The 25,142-nt window shown below is 41.3% G+C and overlaps 1 protein-coding gene and 1 pseudogene across 2 annotated transcripts in view; one reads left to right on the forward strand and one right to left on the reverse strand.

Annotated features, from left to right (window-relative positions):
* Nucleotides 1-25,036, reverse strand: part of EEF1AKMT2 (EEF1A lysine methyltransferase 2) — a 38,358-nt gene extending 13,322 nt beyond the window's left edge. Inside the window, exons 1-6 of one of the 2 annotated variants that reach the window (XM_027063340.2) lie at nt 24,877-25,036; nt 23,739-23,804; nt 22,396-22,510; nt 12,670-12,777; nt 10,007-10,223; nt 5,669-6,070 (exon numbers count right to left, since the gene is read on the reverse strand). In XM_027063340.2, the coding sequence (XP_026919141.1) occupies nt 5,976-6,070; nt 10,007-10,223; nt 12,670-12,777; nt 22,396-22,510; nt 23,739-23,804; nt 24,877-24,995 (720 nt within the window). In that variant the 5' untranslated portion in view covers nt 24,996-25,036 and the 3' untranslated portion in view covers nt 5,669-5,975. Of the gene's footprint in view, nt 1-5,668; nt 6,071-10,006; nt 10,224-12,669; nt 12,778-22,395; nt 22,511-23,738; nt 23,805-24,876 lie in introns of those variants that run through there. The other variant, XM_027063343.2, reaches the window with a different exon arrangement.
* On the forward strand, nt 19,593-20,908 carry LOC106971729 (60S ribosomal protein L35a-like; annotated as a pseudogene).
* Nucleotides 25,037-25,142: the final 106 nt, after the last annotated feature.

Genomic DNA, 25,142 nt, shown 5'->3' on the forward strand with positions numbered 1-25,142 from the left:
TTGGACTTCCCGGTCTCCAGACTGTGAAAAGTAAATTCCTGTTGTTTAAGCTACCTAGCCAACGGCAGCCCAAGCTGACCAGCACCAGGGTGGAGAACTTTAAATATCACCTACTGACCACCCTCATTTTACAGAGACGAAACCTGAACCCCAGAAAAGGAAAGCGACCTGCCTATATTGCAATCGTTTTTTCCTCCCAAATGGAGTATTTCAAAATAATCATTTCTCTTTCATATTTATTCTACTACTTACCAGATTTTAAACACTCTGTTACTATAGAATGAAAGGAACCAAAACAAATCAAATTTCAAGGCCAGAAAATAATCTGACACTGCATTTGTCATAAATTAAATCATTAATCAAATGGACTTAGTAATAATAAGATGATCCCTCTGACTTCTGGTTACGTTAGCACCTTCACCATACAGAGATTCCAGGAGGAAACCTCAGAGCACTAAATGAACAAACTTCTCCAAGACACACGCTTATTTCACAGTGAGGTCCAGTCTGTGGAATCCCCCTCATAGTTTAATCCAGTTAATTACTTTTTAATTAAATAATAACCACACTAGTCGGCACTTCCAACCTACGAGGCTATATGGAATTCAATCCTCTCTCTTGAGCAAACTATAGTATCAATTTTTTTTTTTTTTTTTTTTTTTTTTTTTGACCCAACTGGTTCTCTTCACAAAATCAGAGCTTTCCTGCTAGACATGTTAGGGCTCCCACACGGAATAAACAGCTCTGACTCGTGGGCCTCGTTTAGGATTGCTTCTCAAAAGTCAGCAAGTATTATTCCCATTCAAAACAACAGCATAGAAGCCCTTTCGCTGACTCACAACTGGGCCTCAAAGGTTACATTTTATAAATAAGACAATGTGCAGTGTTTTTCATTCACAACTTCAGGCCTGTCTTCCAAAACTTGCATACAGCTCTTTAATTCAGCCCAGTATGTTTTATTAAATGCCATATTATGATTTTCCCCATTCAGACTCCAGCTAGGCTTCTTGTTGAGGACATGGAAGGAAAACTTAATTACTGCTGCTTCAGTGCATCGAAATTTATTTCATTACCAAAATCAACAGAGTAAGGGCGAGATGCTGTAGCAGAAAGGCAGCCGGACATGGAATGTAAACTGCTCCTTCCTCTACCCTTCCCCCGCCCACCCCACCCTCAAAGTTCCATGGTTGGAAAGCATCCTAACGGGGGCTTTTTTTTTTTTTTTTTTTTTAGCCAGGATGTACTAAAATTAGATGGGAACAAAGGACTGACATTTTCATACACGAGGAGGGGTTAGGAGAAAAACGTGCACTGGCAGCACCCACTCTCTTCTACATTTAGCTCCCCCCCCCCCCCCACAACCGCGTCCATCCTTGACAAGAGGCAGGGAGGGCATCGGCAGGGGCGCTGCGGGGAGCACGGTGCCCAGCCCGGCGGAGAATCCCAGAGAGTGCTAACCTGCCCGTCTGTAAGTATGTTAATGAAGAATGAGAAATACAGTTCACGGTGCCCTTATTCAACTGGAGTATTTTCACACTTCTTTCAAGGCTCCTCACATGATGTCCACCGCTGGTTCATGTATAAATTTTTAGGTATTTGGGAAAACAAATACGGTACATTTGCTTTCCTTACAAAGCTTCCGGGTAGCACGCACACAAAAAAGATGACTCACTAAAGTACTTATTTTCTGATGCGGTAATAACAATACATATTTTAAAACATAAAAGAATTTATCATTTCTTCCAAATGGGCCACTTAAAAATGAAAAAAAGTAGATTTGGGGTTTTTTTAATATCTTCCTCTTAGAAACTGGACAAGTAATTTGCAAATACTCTAAGGCACAATTGATCTCTTAGTTGTAAGTCTTTCTTACAATGGTATCAGCATGACAAAAGTACATTCTGCCAGGCTCTACATCCAGTTTTTGAAGTTCTACTTCATAAAAGCAGGATATTGATACATTCATGTCTTGTGAATTATTCCTATCTTTTTAATTTGGTTTCCCTGGGCCTAAACCACAGGTCTACACAGTGACCGCTCAAAATTCAGTTCGAGAAGCCCTTTAATGATTAGTCTAATGCACTGAGTTGTAAAGATTTTTAAAACTCAGTAAGTACCGACTCAAGCTCTCTTTTTTTCCTGGTTACTGGAGCCCATCTTGACATCTAAGCTGGAAATGAATGATCTTTCAACAACACGCCAGGGATTTTGCTAAGGTCATATTCAATCATTCATTAGGCTTCTTCCCCCTCGCTTTTCAGAGTTCTATTGTGAAGCTGGTTTTATTCAGCATTTATGTAGCCTGTGGGCTTGGGTGTTTGTCTGCTTAATGTTGAGTTTCATTTCTATGCCCCTAACATAGGAATCCATCAATTGACCAAAGAATTTCAAACTATTCTTTTACTTTTCTAACAAATTGCATGGTGTGTATGACGAATAAATTAGCATTAATTTTCTTCCATTAACTGTTAATAAAACATGCTCCTGTGCTCCCCCTTCTTCTAAGGACATCTCTGTTTCCTGCCTAACAGAGAAATGACAAGGGTTTCCTAATTTTTTCCCACTAAGCAATTGTCCTTCAACCTAGCATGCTTCTCGTCTCCCACAATCAAGCTCTAGGTCCTGGGCAGCCTCCTTCCAGTGAAGTGTACTAGACAAGACTCCTTTCAGAGCCCATCAACACCCCCCCCCCCACCCACACACACAAATAGCTAAAGAGGTTTTACTACTGTGCAACACAAGACACTTGGTCCCTTGCTTTCAAAGCAGAAAGCTGTCTCTGGAGCACGTACACTCTAGTTCACAGTGCCAAAAACAGGAAATCAAACCCAGGTCTCCCCACAGCAGAATGCCGGCCTGGAGAGCAACGGATTTTTCACATTTGTAGAGATTTTCATCAGGGGCTACCAGACACATACACACGTGTGTAAATATATAAGATAAAATGATTTAAGAAAACATACATCAAAGTCTATTGACACAGGCAGGGATACTCTCTTTGCATATCAATTTAAGGAAAATTATTTCAAAGGCTATAGGCTAACATAGGTTTCTTAAAAATTAAAGCTTCTATTATACTCGGGATGAATGTAAATTAACATATACATATATATATACACACACACTACATTACTACATCACAGTATCGCAGAAAATTTAAAATAATAGTAGTGAACTGAAAACATATCATTCATTGCAAACACTAAACGTTTTTTGTATAGGTTTACCTCCCTTCTTTCCCCCAAATAACAGAAAATCGCATCCATACCGCAGACGAAGAAGAAAGGAAGATTTGCTGCTAGTACAATGAGGAGGGGGGAGGGGGATCATTCAGGGACAGTTGTACTATTTTAAAATGGCTTCAGTCAAGCGGCCAAGAGTAGTGTCAGGTTTGATTCTCAGCTGCATAAACGCCAGTCCCAAAAAGCAACTCTAACTCGTGCACCTGGCTTAAAGCAAAACGTTCTGAAAACTTTCGACTTGTTCATCGGTGTAACCGGCCCATTGGGCCTCAAACCCCTTCGGACCGGCCTGCGCGCCTCCTGAGCACAGAAGCGCCGGCTACTGAGGCTGTGACGTCCTAATGAGAAGCAACGAAGCTGTGCAGGCTCCAGAGAGAAGCTTCGTTTGCATTTCAAACGAGTTTCCTCAAAATAAGAGCGTCTTTTGATGAAATAAAGTGGCAATTCCAACTTCTCATCCAGAGAAACCAGCGCTCACCACAGAACTGACCGCTCCCTTTCGAAACCGCTTTTCTTCCGGGTCCCCACACGGGCACGTGACATAACAGACCGAAGTGCAAGAGTTACAAATTTGCGGCCGGTTTTGGTAACTTGGGGGCACCTGCGGGTCTGGTTTTTGAAGTGTGGTATTATTTGGAAACACGAATTGACTGTTAGCATTCTGGTACCTTCCATTTGTTCTCACTGCAATCTCTGGGGGGCTGGCTTCCGGCATGATTCGCTGACAGGGAGAGATGACAAATCCCTTCTCCTAACCTTAGCAACAGCTCCAAGGTCCCCCCCCCAAATGCTTCATCTTTGCAAATGGGACGTGCCACCACCACCGCCGCCCCCAACCGAGGGTGACTCGAGGAGCTTTTCAACGGAGACCCGCTCGGTGGGTTTGATCAGTGAATCAAACCCCATGTCTCCGTCTGGCGGCACGGAGAGCCCAGTCTGTCAGAGCAGTGCTTTAAAACAGCACACGTAGCCACGCAAAATTCTGAAAAAGTGCTTCCGTCCTATTGTCACATCTGACATCAAGAAAGAGTAATACGAAAACACAACAAAGACCAAACCTCCTTGGTAAATGATAAACCATGTTTCCGTGGGTTAAGATCCCATGCCTAGTTTGTAAAATCAACACGAGTTTTTCACAAGTTTAAATCACATACATTTTGAAGGAACTTCTCAGCCACTCTGGTTAAAAATGAGAGCTTTTCAAACAATCGGATTTGTGTTGAAAGCTTATGTAAATGTCTGCGGTTATCTCGTGCCAGGCAGGTAGCAACCTTAATGGCTGGTGAACGTGGATCTAAACCAAACCCCTCGGCCCTCCACCCCGCCCCCACCCCACTCAGGGACAAAATAAAGAGAGACAGGGTTGTGATGCCAGACTCGCTCGTTACCGGATGAACATGCACCAAACAAACAAAAACCCCACAGGCCCAAATAGCTGAAAATCATCAAAAACTGTGTCGCTTTCAAATTTGTGTAGCGGCTCCCGTATTAAAGTATTAGCCCAAATCCAACGATGGCGTCACGTGGTCACGTTACCGCCTCAAAAACGTTAATAGATACACTGTTTCTCTTGCTAACCGGCCCTAACTGGAACATCTTTGTCCCCGCGTCCCCGGGGGCTTCTAGGTACACATCCAGCTCACACCCCCCTTCGCAGAAGGGTCTCTGTCACGACAAAAGGGAGGTGGGGGAAAGTGACGAAGGACGGACCGGCTCGCCGGCTCCGGCCCACAGACCAACACGGGCACCAGAAAGGAGGGGCAGAGCTCCTGAAAATCCTACTTAACTTCCCTGGCAGCGTCTTCTCCAGACCGGTCCTGGTTCCCTCACTGAACCGCAACTGCCATTAAGGCAGAGACTTACTTAGCACCTGGGAAGCAGAATATGCCGGGGGGAACAGTCAGACCCAAAGAATCCCGGCTCCACCCGGTACTCGTCCTTCCAGTGGAGACAGGCGTAAGTTACACACACCTTCAGAAGGTATCGGGAGGATTCGCTGATTTAATACGATAATGTAACTTAACGTAACGTAAGTTAACACGGAGCCAGCAGATAACAGTATCTGTCAGTTGTCTTTTCTACTTCCTGTTTTTCCCTCAAAGCGGGTAAAAAAAAAAAAAAAAAGCAAAGCCCTTTGGCGGCAACAAACAAGCTCAATAAATATTTCCTGATCAACTCACACATTTATCTGACTTTAATTGTATACACGAAAACCAGGGGACTTTTCCGGGTATTAAATAATTTTTTTTTTTAAATAACCACCATTCAACCCCAAACATAAGTATACCTACGATGTTTCACAAACAGTCTAATAAAACACGAAGAAGGCTGGTGTTTATGACCCGGGCCCTGGACTCGTTTCACCCAATCTGAACAAGCAGTTCCATTCGATTCGACTTCACCAAGGCACAAAAACCAAGAGCACGTGCTTTCCGGAAATCCATTTACTGCTTTAAAGTTTTTAACTGTTCAGCAGTTACAGAAAAGTTTTAATCGAAGAGAGAAAGATTTACATTCCAAGTACAAAAGAAAACCTGACATGATTCTCGGTTGGTCTCTAAAACTCAACCACCCCCGTGAGCGCGTATCTTTACCGACCCTTCGCATCCATTCAACACGTGCACATCCTGCGGTACTTACTAAGCACGTATTTGCACGTGCATTTTCTGTGTCAGGGCTACTTTGATGTGGAGCTTCGTAACAAAGCTAACTGAATTTGTCCAGTGAAAAGTCTCACGTTTTTTGGAAAACCAAAGCTGTTACACTGTTTCCAGATCTGCCTCCAAAGCTGAACGTGGGTGTTGGCAGCTCTTCAAAAAGTTCAAACCCTGTCAGACAAGATTAAAATATTTTTAATAGGGGCTGAGTCCCACAGCGAAGGGAAGTCTGTATTAACGAGGTACCTGCGAACCTTTCGCGAAACTATGATTCCAGACTCCAAGTCGTGACTGAATTTCACGTGGTAAATTTTCAATCCCCCTGCGTGCGTCCCCACTGACGCTTTAAACTGAGCAAGCAGCAGGCAAGACCGAAGTCAACCGGCAGGAAAGAGGCTTTCCCTCCTCCCTCCCTTCCCCCACTTCTGGTCTCTTCTCTCTCAGACTCTGTATCTCCCTCCGTCTACCGCGGCACCTCGCAGGAAGGAGCCACCGCGTGCGGAGACGATCCCAGGTAGCGGGGAACGGTTCTGGGAGCTTCCTCTGTAGCGACTTAACCCACACCACACACGCCGAAGTATTTAACACCGAAGGGTCAAACAACATGGAAGTGAAAAGGCGTTTGTAGACGATGAAAAAGTTCTGGAGGTGGAGGGCGGTGATGGCTGAACAGCAATGGCAACGTACTCACTCAATGTCACAGAGCAGTACACTTCAAAAGGGTTAAACGGCGAATCTTACCTTCTGCGCGTTTTACCACAACAAAAAGGGTGTGTAACCAAAGATCAAGACCCAAACTGAACTAAGAATCTGGGAAGAAAAGGAAGTGGGAATTTTCAAGGAAGCACCGTGTGGTTTTTAAATTAACATGGATTCAAAAGTCAGGGGTTCAAGTCCCAGCTCGACCACTTTACAAGGTGAAAGATAGGCTACCAGGATCCTCCTTTTCAAAGCAAGGAGGTTACACATGCCAGTGCCCCTACCTACCTCATAGTGATTTTGTAAAGATCAAAATGAGGTAACGTGGCATTTTCCTGAACTACAAAATAAAATGGAAATTTAACATTTGGGGGCGCCTGGGTGGCTCAGTTGGTTAAGGCCTGACTTCGGCTCAGGTCTCATGGTCTGTGAGTTCGAGCCCCATTCGGGCTCTATGCTGACAGCTCAGAGCCCGGAGCCTGCTTCGGATTCCGTGTCTCCCTTGCTCTCTGCCCCTCCCCTGCTCATGCTCTCTCTCTCTCTCTCTCTCAAAAATAAACATTTTTTAAAAATGGAAATTTAACATTTTATGATTTTAAACCAGGACAAACAAGGCTGGGAAGTTAAACCAGGGTTTTCCTTCAGTGATAGGTCTATTAGTTTGGAGGGTCGATTTTTTTTTTCCCTAGGAAAGGGTGGTGTCCGCATTTTCGAACTGCAGCTGAAATAGCTCTGATAAACAGAAAAAATATAACAGGATATATATTATTGCATCAACTGGCCTCTTGTACTTGGTTTCATTGTGCATTCTAACTCACATTCTTAATCAAACTGCACCAAATTTTAACAAATGACCATATATTAAAATGCTCATTAAAACTGATCATAAGAAAGCTTTTCCAAAGAAGGACAGGCCTCTAAATGGAGCCACTGTGCTGGATATACAGGCACAAAATCTATCTGTTTTCTGAAATTTTACACAGGCTTAAAATACTTCATAATAAAAATTTGGAGAAAATGGAGAGGTCTGTGTGAATTTTCCAGGACTAATCTTTTAACTCCTTAAACTATACAGAATTGAAGTGATTACATTTTAATAGATAATGCACCAAAATCTTAAAAAGTGGTTGCATTCCAGTGATAGGTAACAAATGCTTTTAGTTTTGTTGTTGTTGTTTTGTTTTTGTTTTTAATTTAGGAGAGAGAGCACGCGTGAGTGCAAGTGGCGGGGAGGGGGGGAGGCAGAGGGAAAGAATCTTAAGCAGGCTTCGCTCTCAATGTGGAGTCCGACGTGGGGCTCGGGATCATGACCCGAGCCAAAATCAAGAGTCAGAAGCTCAACCGACTGAGCCACCCAGGCACCCCACTTTTAGTTATTTTAATCTATATGCTTATGTGTTGGGGTTATTGACGTTTTTCAATCTTTCTCATAACGAATTTAGATTACTTTTATGGTAAAATAGGTTTTCGGGAATGTTTTTAATTCAGTAGTTTTAAGAAAGTCCAGCTCCTGGGACATCAAATTAGAACACCCCAATATCTGGCAAATGATTCCGGTAATCCTCACCAAAACAAATGACAACATAAAATGTTTATATAGATATGGCTGTAAAGGAAAAGTACAAGATTTCAACAGTTTTATGAACATTTATGTTTCAGATAAGGAAAGAAGCAAAAAGTCTTTCAAGACCGGTAAAGCAAGCTTCATTCTACGCAAAAGGGACCATGGGAGCCAATCTTGAGAAGCTACTGCCAAGACCCTCAGCAGTGATACACGTATTCTGTGAGTGTTCGGTGCCCAACTCCAAACACCATATTCTCAGAGACACATGGCTAAAAACGTCTTCAATTGTACATATTTAACATTTCCTGTTGTAACATTTTGCTTATTTAAATTCTGTATTAAGCTCTAAAACTGAACATAAGTTAAAGTGGTTCTCAGACACAGACACGATTTTAAGGACCCTTTACCAGGCTCAAGTCTGTTCCTCATTATCAAAGACAGACAAATATGTTTTTGTCTGGTGGTTCCAGGGGTAAAAGAGAACACCTGTATTTAAGAACCGGGAAAGAAACTTGCCCTACACAGTGTTAACTTCGAGCATTTATTAAAACTGTCAAGCTTCTGGAACTGGGCAAGACTATGGAGACAGGGCCTCAACAGTTCTAAAGGAAACAAATTTAACATGGAAGATAGTAAAATTAATGGCACGAAGTACAGGACAATAAATCACATATAATTCTTGTTTTCCAGAGGCAGTAGTCATGAAACCACAAGCTCACATTTCAAGCCTCAAACACTTCAGGTTTTACATTATATAACGTGCCAAAGTCACTGAATGTGCACAAAAAGACACGTGTTAACCGTGCTCCCTCCCACCGCCTATTCCCTTACTACCAAAAAAGAAAACAAACTCTAAGATAAAGTGCATGCAAAACAGTTATAAATTCATTTCCCATTAGCTTGGGACAACCGAGGTTCAAATTTAAGAAAAATTTAGTAGCGTAGCATTTATTATTAATATTCCATCCTAAAAGTTCCTCTCATTTCTTTAAAAAACGCCATACTAATCTGAAAAAGGGACTGTGAAAAAAAAAAACAAGCAAACACTAGTTCTGGATTCTCAAGGTACTTTCCCAGAAGCACCTGTGTGCTGCATGAATAAATTGGCAGGTAATATATTCCTTAAGATATGCAAGGAACAGTCTGCCAAAGCTCTCAAAATATTTGTGTATAGGTTATAGATTCTCGATTCTCAGAAGATCCCCACTTGGTAGACACGGTACTAATTATACTTCCCTAATGGGGCGAAAAAGGTTCCTGTCTGGGAACCAAAACCATGGAAAAGGAAGAGATTTCCCCAAGAGTTCACAGGTCATATTTCTACTACAAAGTCCCTACCTTTTGTTTCTGTGCCACGTTGAAAATAATTGTTCTACGTAAGCTGAAAAGAAGATAAATCCTAAATACCTGAATGACCATTAGCAAGACAAAGAAAGTAGGTACAGAGTGAAAACTCTCACCACGTAAGATGTTTACAAAATACTGCTTGCATTTGTGCATCACCGGCTCCCAGAACACGAGCACAATGGAGCCGGGCACAGTACGCATGCTCTCTGTCTGAGTCTCTAAGTAAGAGAGTATGCAGCTTAATCAAGGAACTGAGGTTTCACAGGCTCATGTTAGCACAGCACCCAACTGCCAGGATTTCTTGGAAAATTTTGGAAAGGACTCTGGGTCTCTGGGTATTATTTCTTTGTCCTTTGCGTATACAGTTAAAAGAGAAGAGAAGCAGGCAATTCCCACAAATGGAAAAGTAAAGCCCTCAAACGCCAAGCGAAAGAAAACCTATTTAAGTATGTTAAACCTGAGGTAAGCACACGTTTAAACAACAGGTGACCATTTACCTTCACTGAATTCGTTTAGCAACTCTTCCTTGGTCCAATTACATGAGGTTATTAGGAAAAAGCCTTTGACGTTCAACACCCTGGAGAGGGATTTCACATATTGCTTCCTCTTCTCGATTGCACTGTCAGGATTAAGGCTTATGGCATCAAAAGTCCCCTTGTCAACACAAATATGAAATCCAGACAGCTCTGTGGAAAGATGCAAAAAGTCTTCTACCTATATTAAAAATCAACGTCTTTGTGAGAACGATTAACATACAGTTTTTACTGAATCTAAGTGACAATCTGTAAAAGGTCATAGCTAAAAGGACCAATTAATTATGATGGCATTTTACATACAATAAGCATACTTCCAACTTTATAGCTAACTTTTATGCGCGTCATTCCAAGACCATTAAAGCTAAGATTGGTAAGAGAGACTGACAAGTGTTTCCTGGACATTCCAAATCTCTACAAATTTGGAAACAAATCAAAGCCAGGTGTACTGCCTAATAACACCAGCACATTAACGAAGCTCGCAAGCCTGGCTGATGAAAAAGTTATTTCTGTCAAAAAGCAGAATATTGGGGGGCACCTGGGTGGCTCAGTCAGTGAAGCATCCGACTCTTGATTTCGGCTCAGGTCATGATCTCACAGTTCGTGAGTTCAAGCCCTGCACTGTCAGTGCAGAGCCCGCTTGGGATTCTCTCTCTCTCCCCCTCTCTCTCTCTCTCTTTGCCCCTTCCCCCTTCCCCTCACGTGCAGGCACATGAGTGCGCTCTCGCGTGCTCTCTCTCTCTCTCTCAAAATAAATAAACATAAAAAAAAAAAAATATTTGACACATTCTTAAAGATGACAAAAAGTATGTGGCACTCAAACGGGTCATTAGAAGGAAGATGCCTTTTGGCTGATATTACTAGCTGTGTGATGTAAACTTGGTAAATCAGAAGTTCTGTGGCCCTGACTCAGCAGCTCACAAAGGAACGAATGGATGTAAGGAACGGCTTGAAGCTTAAGGAATTAAGTGACTCTTTACACTGCAGTGACTTCACTTGATAAGTGTGCGCTTTGGGTTGTGAAAGTCCTACACGAGCACAGCACACTCATTCACCATCGCCTCTGAACACGTGAGGAGCGTCTGACGTGGTGACCTGCCTCGGCTTCACTGAATAGTCACAATAATTGGCCAGCGGACTTAATTCTGAAAAGCTGCTTTGAAAAAGTAATCACCTCATGATTATTCACACAAACTTAATGCAGGCACCATAAATAGCATGTTACCGAAAACACTCTGATTTAAAAATGTGGATTTTGTTTCCTTGCGTCTGAACATGGGTTTTTTCCCCTCCTCCCTCACACCAAAGTATTCGGGATCCCTGAAGCAAAAAATGACTACCATTCCTACGAGCTAAGTTTAGAGAAGCTCCTATCCGAAATGTCTGTATAAAAGTACTCATTTATTCAGTAAGTATTTCGTGAACACCTGTTCTCTTCAGGGACTTTCCAGTCACTGGGAACATAACAGTAAACGAAAAAGAAAAGGGACCCTGGATGAGAACACATCTTACGTTCTCTACATCCGATCTTAGCCAAAAGGCCGAGAAGCGATATCTTATGTTCTCTAAAGAGACAGACAAGTAAATGAACTGAACAAATAATTCTAGATAAAGTGGCATGAAGACAATAAAAACAGAATGATGAAGACAGTGAGCGACTAGGAAGAGAAATGGTTTGGAAAACGCAGTAAAGAAAGACCCAAGAAGGTGATATTGGAGCACAGATCTGACTGATGAGAATGAGCCACGTAAGCTAAGATCTGAGACAAGAATATTCTAGGCAGAGAGCAGAAGGTGTAAAGACCGGAAAAGAACAGACTAGACATGTTTCAGGAGCAGAGAGCAAGCCAGCATGACTGGAACACAGGTGATGAAAAGGAAAAGAGGTAAGAAACGAGGGGCTTCGCGAGGCGCGGTGGGGGGTTCAGATTCCACTCTCCATGCGATGGGGAAGCCCTTAGAGACTTGTGAGCAAAGCAGCGACACGAGCTGGTATTTTAAAAGATCACTCCGCTTGACCTGTGGTCGTGGACGGTGGCGTGGCAAGAGCGGCAACGGAGAGGCCAAGTAAGAGGCCACTGTAGCCACACAGGCAAGAAACGATGGAGCCTGGACTCAGGAGAGAACGGTGGAGATAGCAAGCAATGGTCACCTGCCTGATAGACTCTGAAGATAAAACCAAGAGAATTAGAAGCCACACTTAAAGGAGAGAGAAGAATCAAGGATAACTCCTCGGGTTTGGGGTTAGTACAAGAGGTGAATGGTAGCAGCAGTAATAGAAATGGAAACTCAGAGTTTCGTTTCAGACTAAATGAAGGACTATTAGCTATCCAGGCAAAAGCATAAAATAGGCAAAATCAAATTTTTTGATCTAGGTAATCCAAAGTTAGCTATGATTTGCGTTTGCAGACATGAAAGAACACAATTGCACACAAGAAAGAAGAGAAAATCACTTCCCCAAGCTGACTAGACTCAAAATTTTAATAGTTACTTAAAAATGTTTCAATTTGGATTTATAATGAACCCTCAATTTATGAGTTCAAAAGATATTGTCAACAAATATATTTTAGAAATGTTTAAACTTTGTAACTTTTATTACAAATAAGTTATAGTAATATAATAGTTACCTTCAACTTAATGTTAGATAAACCTTCTTTCTCTATAATACTTCCAGAAAGCTGTATTGCAGAAGGAGAGTAATCAATTCCAGTAATATTAGAAAATCCAAATTTTGCCTAGAGACAGAGAAACAATTTTATACTTTAGTTTAAAATGAAGTTTTAACATACTGCTTTGCTTATGAATTATAATATTCCTTTAGGACCGGGACTGTTTTAATAGATCAAGTGACATATACTATCCAATAATCTACACTGTTTAAATTTTATTGTAGATCTAAATAGAAACTAAGAGTCTGAATTTACATCAAATGACAATTCATCTGTTTTTACAGTATTTGATTTCAATTTCAAAAGAAAATTCATTCTCTAAAAGATCATGAGAATGTACATATGATATTTTTACCCTCAAGCAGAAAAATGTAACATTAACTTCTGATGTGGATATGCTCTAATTCACACATAAATCTGTCATTAATTTTACTTAACACAATCAAGTTATACAAACAAATAAAATGCGTACGTAGTAAATTCTTGAAAAATTTTCCTTCGAGTGTGATTATAAATTATGCAATTCTACATCCAGCTATGTGATTATTCAACACCTTACACATGTACTTTTTTGTTTTTGAAATGTTTACAAAACACATGTGAGGGCAGGTATTAATATTCTCAAAGAATGAAGGCTCATTGGATCTGAGAGTTTTGAGCCTAAAGCTGTAGTCCCACTGCTTCCTAGCCATATGAATCCACCTAGGGTGTGTGAGCTTATGGGAAAAGTATGATGGCGTCTGTTCCTCACCCCCACCCCGAACACTATGCTGAACATTTTTAGAACAATCAGACTCAAGGTCATTTCAAAGGAAACTTGGAGAAAAGCAGCTGAAAAGAACAGTGTAGTCTAAAATTCTCTTCCTGCTCTTCAATATTTACACAATTTCTTTCCTTCAAAACTTAACATATGCCAACACCATCCATTAAGATTCCCTAGACTTTTCAACACTAAGTGACGGATTCCTAAACTCTAGTAACATGTTGATTGTTTTGCACAGAATTTTGCTACCTTTGACTATTTTTCTTTTTAATCTAAAGGTCTTTGATGCCAACCTCCTACTCTTTTTGTTTGTTTTGTTTTTGTTTTTTGGGGTTTTTTTTTTCAGTCTTCATTTAGCTTTTTAATTTACATCCAAGTTAGTTAGCATATAGTGCAACAATGATTTCAGGAGTAGATTCCTTAATGCCCCTTACCCAGTTAGCCCATCCCCCCTCCCAAATCCTCTCCAGTAACCCTCTGTTTGTTCTCCATATTTAAGTCTCTTATGTTTTGCCCCCTCCCTGTTTTTATATTATTTTTGCTCCCCTTCTCTTATGTTCACCTGTTTTGTATCTTAAAGTCCTCATATGAGTGAAGTCATCTGACATTTGTCTTTCTCTGACTAATAGCATAATACCCTCTAGTTCCATCTACGTTATTGCAAATGACACCAATCTTCTACTCTTAAAGCTGTCTCACTCCATACTCTTCGAGATCTTCATTTTCTCCCAGTTTCCCTCAATTCCTTCCCCATCAGGAACCCAGGATAATTCTATTAATAATTGACTCCTACCAGTTCCCTCTTCTCCCATGTGTGTTTGTTCTTATAACAGCGGTTTTTAGAACAGTCATCCAAAACCTCAAACTATCTCCAACATTTTTCACATTTGGTTTCTGGTACTCAGAAGAAAATAGGCAGACATTCAAGGAAATAACAAATGACCAGAAACCAAGGGGGAAAAACTGATATTAGAAAAAGACCCACAGGAGGGGCGCCTGGGTGGCTTAGTCGGTTAAACGTTAAACGTCCGACTTCCGCTCAGGTCATGATCTCGCGGTTTGTGGATTCGAACCCCGCGTCGGGCTCTGTGCTGACAGCTCAGAGCCTGGAGCCTGCTTCAGATTCTGTGTCTCCCTCTCTCTGCCCCTCTTCAGCTCATACTCTCTCTCTCTCTCTCGGTCTCTCTCTCAAAAATAAATAAACATTTTTAAAAAATGAACAATCAATCCCCAAAATTATTTCAATAAAAATGTCAAAAAAAATAAAGACACCATCTCCCCCAAATCAATCAATTCAACATTAACAGAATCAAGAAGAAAAATCCTCTAATCATCACAGTGGATATCAAAGAAAGCAGCTGATCAAATTCAACCCCCATTCATGATTAAAAACTAGGAATATAAAGGAACACCCTCAATCTGATAAAGACCATCTATAAAAACCTATAGCTGACATCACATTTAATAGTGAAAAATAGAAGCTTTTCTCTTATACTAGGCAGTGTTAACAAGGCTACCTGCCTTCATTCTATTCATTTCTATTCAACAATGTATACAAGAGCACACAGCATTTCAGGGCGCCTCAGTGGCTCAGTCGGTTAAGTGTCCAACCCTTGATTTCAGCTCAGGTCATGATCTCATGGTTCATGTGATCGAGCCCCCCCATCAGGCTCTCCGCTGGCAGTGCAGAGCCTGCTTGGGATTCTCTCTCCCTCTCTCTCTCTGCCACTCCCCCACTTGAGTGCGTGCCCTCTCAAATAAAGAAATAAACAGACTACATAGCATTTCAATAAACAAGACATCAAAGTTGGAATTAAACAAATAAAACTATATTACATTACTATATTTGAGAAAATCAAAAAGAATCTATAAATAAACTATTAGAATTAATTTCTGAATTACTGGATACAAAATTAATAGAAAAACTTGTCGTTTTGTTTCTATTTCCTAGCAATGAACTATTAGAAAATACATTTTACAAGCATAACAATAACAACTGCAACAACAAACATCTAAGCATCAAGCCAAGAAAAGATATGGAAGACCCCTACAGAGAAAACTACAAAATATTACTGGTAGAATATAAACAGCTAAATAAATGGAGGAACATATCATGCTTGTGGATTCAGAGATTCAATACTGTTAAGGTCTAAATCCTCCCCAAATTCAATGCAATCCTAATCAAAATCCTATGATTTTTTTTCCCCCAAAAGGTAATGAGTTTAAACTTCAAATAAATATGCATCCTCCCTGAATTAATCTGTAAATTCAGTGCAACCCTAATCAAAATGCCAGGTGTTCTTTTTTTTCCTGAAAAGTGACAAGATTATTCTAAAATTTAAATGAATATGGAAAAAGCTAACTAACAACAGCCAAGACAACAATGGAAAAGAGATCAGTGTTGGAGAATTGACATCAACCAAACATGAAATCAGGACAGCAAGGACTGGCATATAAGCAAACAGTCTCAAAGGAATAAAACAGAGGATCCAGCAACAGACCCAAGCACACACCACTATATGGCTTATAACAGAACTGCCGGGGGGAAAGGATGGACATTTCAATACATGGTGCTGGGTTACCTGGATAATCACGAGGAAAAAAATAAACCTCAACCTTTACCTCACAACATATACAACAACTGATCAGAACCTAAATGTGAAGAAAACAATAAAGCTTTTAGAAGAACACACAGGAAAATATCTTTATGACGCTGGGTAGGCAAGGTTTAATACACAATATTCAAAAACACTAATAATTTATTAAATTATATATTAAACTAGATGCACTAGATGAAGATATTGGCAATACAACGATCACATGCCCAAAATATATAAAGAACTCCTACAAATCAATAAGAAAATCACAGGCACCTCAATTTTAACATAAGCAAAAAACTTAAACAGGCATTTCACCAGAAAGAATAGCCAAATGGCCAAAACGCGTATGAAAAGATGCTCAACATCTCTAGTCACCAGGAAATAATAAAACAATGAGATACCACTACACACCCCCGAGAATCACTGAAATCGTATAATTTCATAATCACTGTTATGTCATAATCATAATTGTATAATCACTGACAAGACCAGGTGCTCGCAAGAATGGACTTCTCACACACTCCAGTAGGGGCATAAACTAGTACAACCATTTTGGAAAACTGTTTAGCAGTATTGGTAATAATCCAGTACTAGAAACAGCCCAAATGTTTCTCCATCTACGGGAGAACGAATGTATAAATGAATGAATGACTAAATAATTAAATTGTGGTATTTTCATAGAGTACAATGAAATGAACAGTGAAATACTGAAAGCCATGTCTGAAAAGAGGAACCTCACAAATCCAAGTTCAGCAGAAGCCAGATCAAAAAAAATAAAGCGCATAACCGTATTACCATTTACATCATGCCAACAACAGGTAAAACTCAATGTAATGGACAAAGGGCAATTTTTTCAGAAACTGATGGATGAAACAATTCAACAATCATATGCCAGAGAAAATGAACTTCAACCAGTATCTCAAGCCTTACAGAAAAATTAACTCCAAAAGAATCACACATCTAAACATAAGAGGTAAAACTTTAAACTTTCAGAAGACAACATAGGAGAATATCTGTGTGACCCTGGGTTAGGCAAAAAGTTCTTTATTATGACAACAAAAGCAATCCATGAGAAAAAAGTTAATAAACTTTTTTTTAAGCTTCATCAAAATCAAGAACTCCTGCCCTTCCGAAGATACTATTAAGAGAATAAAAAAAAGGGGCGCCTGGGTGACTCTGTCAGTTGAGCATCCGTCTTCGGCTCGGGTCATGATCTCGCATTCATGGGTTCGAGTCCTACATCGGGCTCTGAGCTGACAGCCCAGAACCTGGAGCCTGCTTCAGATTCTGTGTCTCCCTCTCTCTCTCTGCCTCTATCCGTCTGTCTCTCTCTCTCTCTCTCTCAAAAAAATTAAAACGTTAAAAAAAGAATAAAGAAAGAAGCCAAAGAATGGGAGAAAACACTTAGAAACCACCTACCTGGCAAAGAACGTATATCCAGATTACATAAAGAATCCTCAAATCTTAACAGTAAGTAAACAAACAACCCAATTTAAAAATAGGCCAAAAATGCGGCACCCATTTCACCAAAGATACGCGAATGGCAAGTAAGTATGTGAAAAGGTGCTCAACATCCTTAGTTATTAGGGAAATGCTAATTCAAACCACAATGAGAAACCAGTACAGCTAATCTCAAAAGCAGCCTAACATATGATGATAGACATCAAAATAGTGGTTAACTTTAGAAGGGAATGGGGTAAGGGGGGGGCAGTGCACAAAGGGGCTACTTCTATGGAGCTAACAATGTTTTATTTCTTGATCAGGTTGGTGAGTTACACAAAGGGTTCATCTTGTAAAACCTATATACTTAATGAGCACTTTTCTACATAAATACATTTGGTAAGTTTACATTAAAAAAGAAAGTAACTTCCCTTAAAAGACTACCTATCTAGGTGGCTTCACCAGTGAATTCTACCGTTTTTTTAATTCTTTTTTTAAAGTTTTAACTTATTTATTTTGAGAGAGACAGAGAGAGAGAAAGAGAAAGAGAATGAATCAGGAAGGGGCTGAGAGAGATGGTAAGAGAGAAAATCCCAAGCAGGCTCTGTGCTGTCATTGCAGAGCCCGACACAGGGCTCGAACCAATGAATCGTGAGATCATGACTCAAGCCAAAGTCAGACACTTAACCAACTGAGACACCCAGGCACCTCTCTACCAAACATTTAAGGGGAAAAAAGCACTAATCATTAATAAACTCCTTCAATAAATACGTTTTTATTCAGTGACGCTGGCATAACCTGATACTAAAACTTAACAAGAACACTACAAAAAAAGGAAAATTACCAAGACAATCTTTCTCATGGACAGAGTTGCAAAAATCCTAAACAAAATATTAACAAACTGAATCCAATAATATATACAAGTTGGGTTTCTTCCAGAGATGCACTTAACATTTGAAAATGATCAGTGTAATTCACCAACACGAATAGCCTAAAGAAGAAAACTCATATGATTATCTCAAAGAGATAAAGGGAAAACATTTGGCAAATTACAAGATTCATGAGAAACACACACACACACTCTCTCTCTCACACTCACTCTCTTTTAGCAAAGGAGGAATAGGAGGAAACTTCTTTAATCTGGTACTAACTGATCTACAAAACAAATAACAAATTTACAAGCTAACATCATACCTAACAGTGAAATATTCAAAGTAATCTCTGAAAGGGGGAAAAAAAGACAAGGAAGTCTTCTATTATCACATCTTTTCAACATTCTACTAGAGGTCATAGACAGTGTAATAAGAGGAAAAAAGTTATAAAGGCTTGGAAAGGAAGAAATAAAACTGCCATTATTCACAGTCTGCATAATTATATAGTTAACCACTGAACAACACAGGGGTTAGGAGTGCTGACACCCCTCACAGTCAAAAATTCGCATTTAACTTTTGACTCCCACAAAACTTTACTTATAGCCTACTGTTGACCGGAAACCTTACAGATAACAGAACAGTCAACACATATTTTGTACGCGTATCACGCACTGTATTCTTACAATAAAGTAGGCTAAAGAAAAGAAAACGTTATTAAGAAAATCATAAGGAGGGGCATCTGGGTGGCTCAGTCAGTTAAGCATCCAGCTCTTGATTTCAGCTCAGGTCATGATCTCATGGTTCATGAGTTCGAGCCCCTCATCGGGCTCCACGATGACAGCACGGAGCCTGCTCTCTCCCCCTCTCTCTCTGCCCCTCCCATGTTTGCACTCACTCGCTCTCTCAAAATAAATAAATAAACTTAAAAAAAAAGAAAATTATAAGGAAAATACATTTACAGTACTGTGTATATATTTATTAAAAAAAAAAACACAAATGAGTGGGCCTACATAGTTCAAACCCATGTCATTCAAGAGTCAACTGTATATGTGAAAAAATCTAAAAGAATCTACTTAAACTACTAGTTTCAAAGGATAAATCATTAGCCTTTACAAATAAACCATTAAAATCCAAAAGAATCTACAGGTAAACAAGAGAATGAATAAATAAAACTGCAATATAATTAAATACCATACAGCCCTTTCTTTCCGCCATCTTGGAACCTGTGGAGGCCTGCTGGGAGCAGGACTCCTAAAATGACAAATATGTCTGGAAGGCTGTGGTCCAAGGGTATTTTTGCTGGCTATAGGCAGGGTGTCCAGAACCACAGGGAGAACACAGCTCTTCTTAAAATTGAAGGTGTTTATGCTCAAAATGAAACTGAATTCTATCTAGGCAAGAAATGTGCTTATGTGTACAAAGCCAAGAACAACACAGTGACTCCTGGTGGCAAACCAAACAAAAGCAGAGCAACCTGGGGGAAAGTAACGTGCTCGTGGAAATAGTGGCACGATTCGTGCCAAATTCCGAAGGAACCTTCCTGCTAAAGCCATTGGCCACAGACTCCGGGCGATGCTGTACCCCTCCAGGATCTAAACTAACTGAAAAGTAAATAAACAAAGGTGTAGGTTTGTAACATCTTGTAAAAACAAAAAAACTTCACACAGCAGTGAAAATGAATGTGCTACTCCTACACGCAACTTGAGTGACTCTCACAGAACGTGTAGAAGACACTAGAAAGAATATATACCCGAGTCTTCCATTCATACATTCAGAAACAGGCAAACTGATCTTCTGATGTTAAAATTCTTTGTGATTAATGGTTACTTCCAGAAAGGAAGGAGGGAGTAATTTAGAAAGGACTGCCGGGGAGTTCAGGGGAGTTTCTAGAGTCTATAACACATTACTTCTTGACCAGGGTGATAGTTCATAGGTGACCATAGGTGCGTTCACTTTGTGATAATTCACTGAGCCACACACTTTTGATTTGTGCACTTTAACACATATATGCTACACCCTGATGTTTCAAAAACATTTACTATAAATTTTTCTAATCATAGTCCACTGCTTAAAACATTTTAATGGTGGGGGAAAACAAAAAACAAACAAAAAACCATTTTAATGGTGGGGCGCCTGAGTAGCTCAGTTAAGCGTTCAATTCCTGATTTCGGCACAGGTCACAATCTCACAGTTTGTGGGATCCAGCCCCATGTCAGACTCTACACTGACAGTGTAGAGCCTGCTTGGGACTCTCTCTCTCCCTCCCTCTCTGCCCCTTCCCCACTAGCACTCCTTCTCTCAAAGTACATAAATATATCAAAATTAAAATGTTGGGGTGCCTGGGAGGCTCAGTTGGTTAAGCATCCGGCTTCAGCTCAGGTCATGATCTCACAGTTTGTGAGTTCAAGCCTCGTGTCAGGCTCTTTGCTGACCGCTTGCTCAGAGCCAGGAGCCTGCTCCAGATTCTGTCTCCCTTTCTCTCTGCCCTTCCCCCGCGCGCGCGCTCTCTCTCTCTCTCTCTCTCTCTCTCTCTCTCTCTCTCACTCACTCAAAAATAAACATTAGGGGCGCCTGGGTGGCTCAGTTGGTTAAGCGTCCGACTTCAGCTCAGGTCAGGACCTCATGGTCCGTGAGTTTGAGTCCCGCGTCGGGCTCTGGGCTGATGGCTCAGAGCCTGGAGCCTGTTTTGGATTCTGTGTCTCCCTCTCTCTCTGCCCCTCCCCCGTTCATGCTCTGTCTCTGTCTCAAAAATAAACGTTAAAAAAAAAAAAATTCAACAAACATTAAAAAAAATTGCTAATAAAAAAAAAGTAAAATGTTAATGGCTCCCCATAGCCTAAAAGTAAAATCTAACCTATTAGGCATGACATGTATGGCTCCTACCTTTAACTTAATCCTCAACTCTGTCCATCTCGAACATACACTTTATATTCTAATGTACCAATTTATTTACAGTCCCAGTACATGCTATGCTGCTTCAAACATTCACGTCTTCCTTTTTTGAGATTTTTTTTTTTTTTTAAGCAATCTCCACACCCAACACGGGGCTCGAACTCCCAACCCCAAGATCAAGAGTTCTCATGCTCCACCAACTGAGCCACCCACGCACCCTCAAACCTTCATGCCTTTAAACATTGTTTCCATTGCTTGAAATTTTCTCTCTTACACCCCACCCACACTCACTACACTCTGCCTGTGCAATTTCCATCCAGCTTGGGTATTAGCTCCTCCAAGACCCTTCCTACCCCTTTTCCCCAAAGCTAATCACTCTTTTCTACACACAGTTATCTAATATCGCACACGTCAAGCTACAGTGTTAAGGGTTTCTGTGTCCACCCATCCTCTACTAAACTAGAACAACTCAAGCACAAGGTCTACATTTTCAGGCTGCCAGTGCCCAGCACAAGCCTTGGCCCATGGAAGTCATTCAACAAATTTCACCATTGTGTGTACACCCATACAAATTAAGACAGTAGAGCCATCTAAGAGGAAGTGTATTATCATTTCCACCATAGTACATGCCACAGCAATGAGCACACTACAGGCACACAACGATCGTTTAGTTAGTAGTAGAACCTGTGCCCAAACTCAGTTCCACGGACAGAATACTCTTTTCAAACCATACGCTCACCTAAGATAAAGTATTTATGTCCTACCAGAAATGTAAAAAGGCTTCTTTCTTTCATACACACAGATCTCCAGAGTTTTGAGCTAGAAGAAACCAATTAAGATCACCTAGTCAAAAGTTTTCGGAAAGAACCTACACCCAGAGAAATAAAGTGGCTTGCTGAAGCTCAAGGTTAAGGCCAGAAGGGCCAAGACGAGCGCTCAGATGCCCTGCTTTCTCACAACCCACGCAGCCTCCTTCCGTACCATGTGACTCCTCAAAGAAGGTGCTACGACTGCTCTGCTACTTTAGACTCACATGGTTAATATCCTCATTCGCAAGATTTGTTTTTAATTTCATTTTAAAATTTGGCTTTAACACATGAATACTAAAAGTACCAACAAGTTCAACCAAGAAAACACCATTTCCAGTTCCAATATCAAGCACTGAAGCGTCCAATGGAATCTCGCGTTTTTGCATCCACCTTATTAGCCGATTCATACTCTCTTCTCCAAACCTATTAGAAACAGAGAATCCGTTACTCAGATACCAGAGGAATACAGAGCAAAGTTTACAACTAGATTCCATTTAAGCAGCTTATTCAATACGCTCAAGTAAGTCTTTGTTGAAAGTAAGAAGTAGCACCTGTGACTACTTAAACTTCACCTCTACTAGTACTTAGGAGAAAACACCCCCAATGGAATAGAATAGAATAGATAAAGTCAATATGCTATTTATTAATGTTTCTCTACATCAGCACTAACACTCGTGTATGGCTCAAAATTTCATCGCTTATTGAACAAGGACAATCACAGGATGACAGTAACTTCCTAATGCAGGTTTCCCCCCTCTAACCGCAAGTAGAACATTGCTATGAAATCTTTCCTGCAGCAAAATGGCACAAAGAAGCAATTACCAGTAATTTATACGGTAAAATTTTGTGAGCATTCCCAGACCCCAAAAATAACCTCTCTTAGGCCTAATACCTTAAGACACATCTTGCTAACAGATGCACAAAAAAAATCAAGAAAAAGCACAGACGCTCACAGACACTGTTCAAAGCTATGGCGGCTTGATGCTGGGATGCTGAGTATAGTTCCCAGGGAAGGAGCTTGGCAGCACAACTCTTGCTGCTAGGGGTGTGCACTGCCTCTCTAAGGGCTCACTGCAAGACAAACGGTGAATGCTAGTTTTGTTCTTCACCTTTTTGTGCAAAAGTAAAAAGCTTCAGGCACCTGGGTGGCTCAGTCGGTTAAGTGGCCAACTTCGGTTCAGGTCATGATCACATGGTTCGTGAGTTCAACCCGACGTCGGGCTCCGTGTGACAGCTCAGAGCCCGGAGCCTGCTTCAGCTTCTGTGTCTCCCTCTCTCTCTGCCCCTCTCCCACTCATGTTGTCTCTTTCTCAAAAATAAATAAACATTAAAAAAAAATTTTTTCTTTTAAAGTAAAAATCTTCAGATTTCTTTCACGTACTTACAGGTACTCATGTAAGTCTTTCATAAAAGCCGAGGGGCATAATGTGCATTTTCAAAAAGCTGGGGGATGCCTGCATAGTCATCCAATTTAAGTCTGGACCATTAAAAGTCGGAGAAGAGACTCTTTAAATCTACCCACTAAAGCTAGAATCAGTCCAAAGTTCCCAAGAATTTTAGGCTGTTTTCCTTTGGGATAAACACTTAAAAGACACACACACTCACTCACTCACTCTTCTGAATCATAATTCCACTATTTTTTCTAACTCACCAGATTTCTCCTGTATCTCCATATTCTTGGAAAGTTTGTAGTTCTCTCTCATAGACAGCATCCCAACTATATAATCAAATGCAAAGCAAGAGTCTTGAATTAAACTGCATTACGAATTAAATATGTTTCTAATACATCCTAAGTATTTATGACAGAAGGTTAAAACATTATTGTGTTATCAGGAAGTACACAGAGATCAACCCCTTAACATCCTCGTGTTAAAAGAACGAAAGAAACAGACAAGCAGTGTAAGTTTACACTACAATACCTGACGTATTAAAAACTACTATAGGTTTCACCTTTAAAAAGTATAAGCAAGTATTTGTTCCAGGATCCCTAAGTCCCAAACACAAGTCCAAAACTTGACTGTACAAAGTGTCATTACAGCACATTGCAGTCTAAAACATGCAGACACAAAGGTTTTCCATCAATACGCTGGTTACTCAAGAAGGAAATCACCAAACATAAGCTCTGCCTAAAAGTTACTCGTAAGTTTAAGATTTACTCCTTTCAAGTACAGTTCCTCGTCCTCATCACTTGCCTTCTCTTGCTACTTCATCTCCCTAGAATCGCCGCTCCCTCTTACCCCTTCAACTCAGCCCATCCTTACCTTCCTCTGTCATTCGTTCATCCATCTATTAATTCGTTCAGAATTACTGAACATCGATTTGGTCAGACCACTTTCTTCTACCCCAAGATGCCCCACCATCTCCTCGCTCTCTCCTCCGGTCACCCTTCACTCCCACCCTTTCCAGCTCCGACATCCCTACCCCATCCCCTAAGCCTTAACCGTGCCCCCCTTACCCTTCCCTATCCCCACTACCGTCGACCCCGCCTCCTCGCTCTTTCCCCAAGCCTGCCCCTCGGGCTCGAGACCCTTACGAGGCCTCCCCAAAAGCTTCGGAGAGCATTCCGCACCCCACGATCCCTTTACACAATGACCCCTTGAAATGCCCCTTAACCACCTACAGGGTGGCCCCTCGGGATTCCAGCCCATCAATCCCCCCGCCTTACCTTCCACGCGCCACGCCCCCAAGGTCCTCCCCATCTTCCGGGGCCCCATATCCCTCCCGGTCCCTTTCCCGGGGCCCAGCCCTGGCGGTGCCGCTCACGCTCCCCCGCGGTACGCTACACTCACTGCTCTCGAGTCCCCAGCGCCGACGGGGCAAAGCCATCCCCTCCGGGACTGCCCCCTCGGGACCGCGCCGCGGCCCCAGCGCAGCCGCCGCCGCTGCCGCCGCCCGCGCCAGAGTTCATCCCGCTCCGCGACCCAGAGGGCCGTGGGGGCCGCCATAGAGACGAAGCACGGACAGAGCGGACTTGTGGACGGCGCCTCTAGGCGGCGGGAGGCCGCCCACTCTACTGCTCCCGGCTCGGCGTCTTCAGCTCTGTTCTGGTCTTGGG

This window comes from Acinonyx jubatus, chromosome D2 (assembly GCF_027475565.1).
Source record: "Acinonyx jubatus isolate Ajub_Pintada_27869175 chromosome D2, VMU_Ajub_asm_v1.0, whole genome shotgun sequence".
In the NCBI taxonomy this organism is placed as follows: Eukaryota; Metazoa; Chordata; class Mammalia; order Carnivora; family Felidae; genus Acinonyx; species Acinonyx jubatus.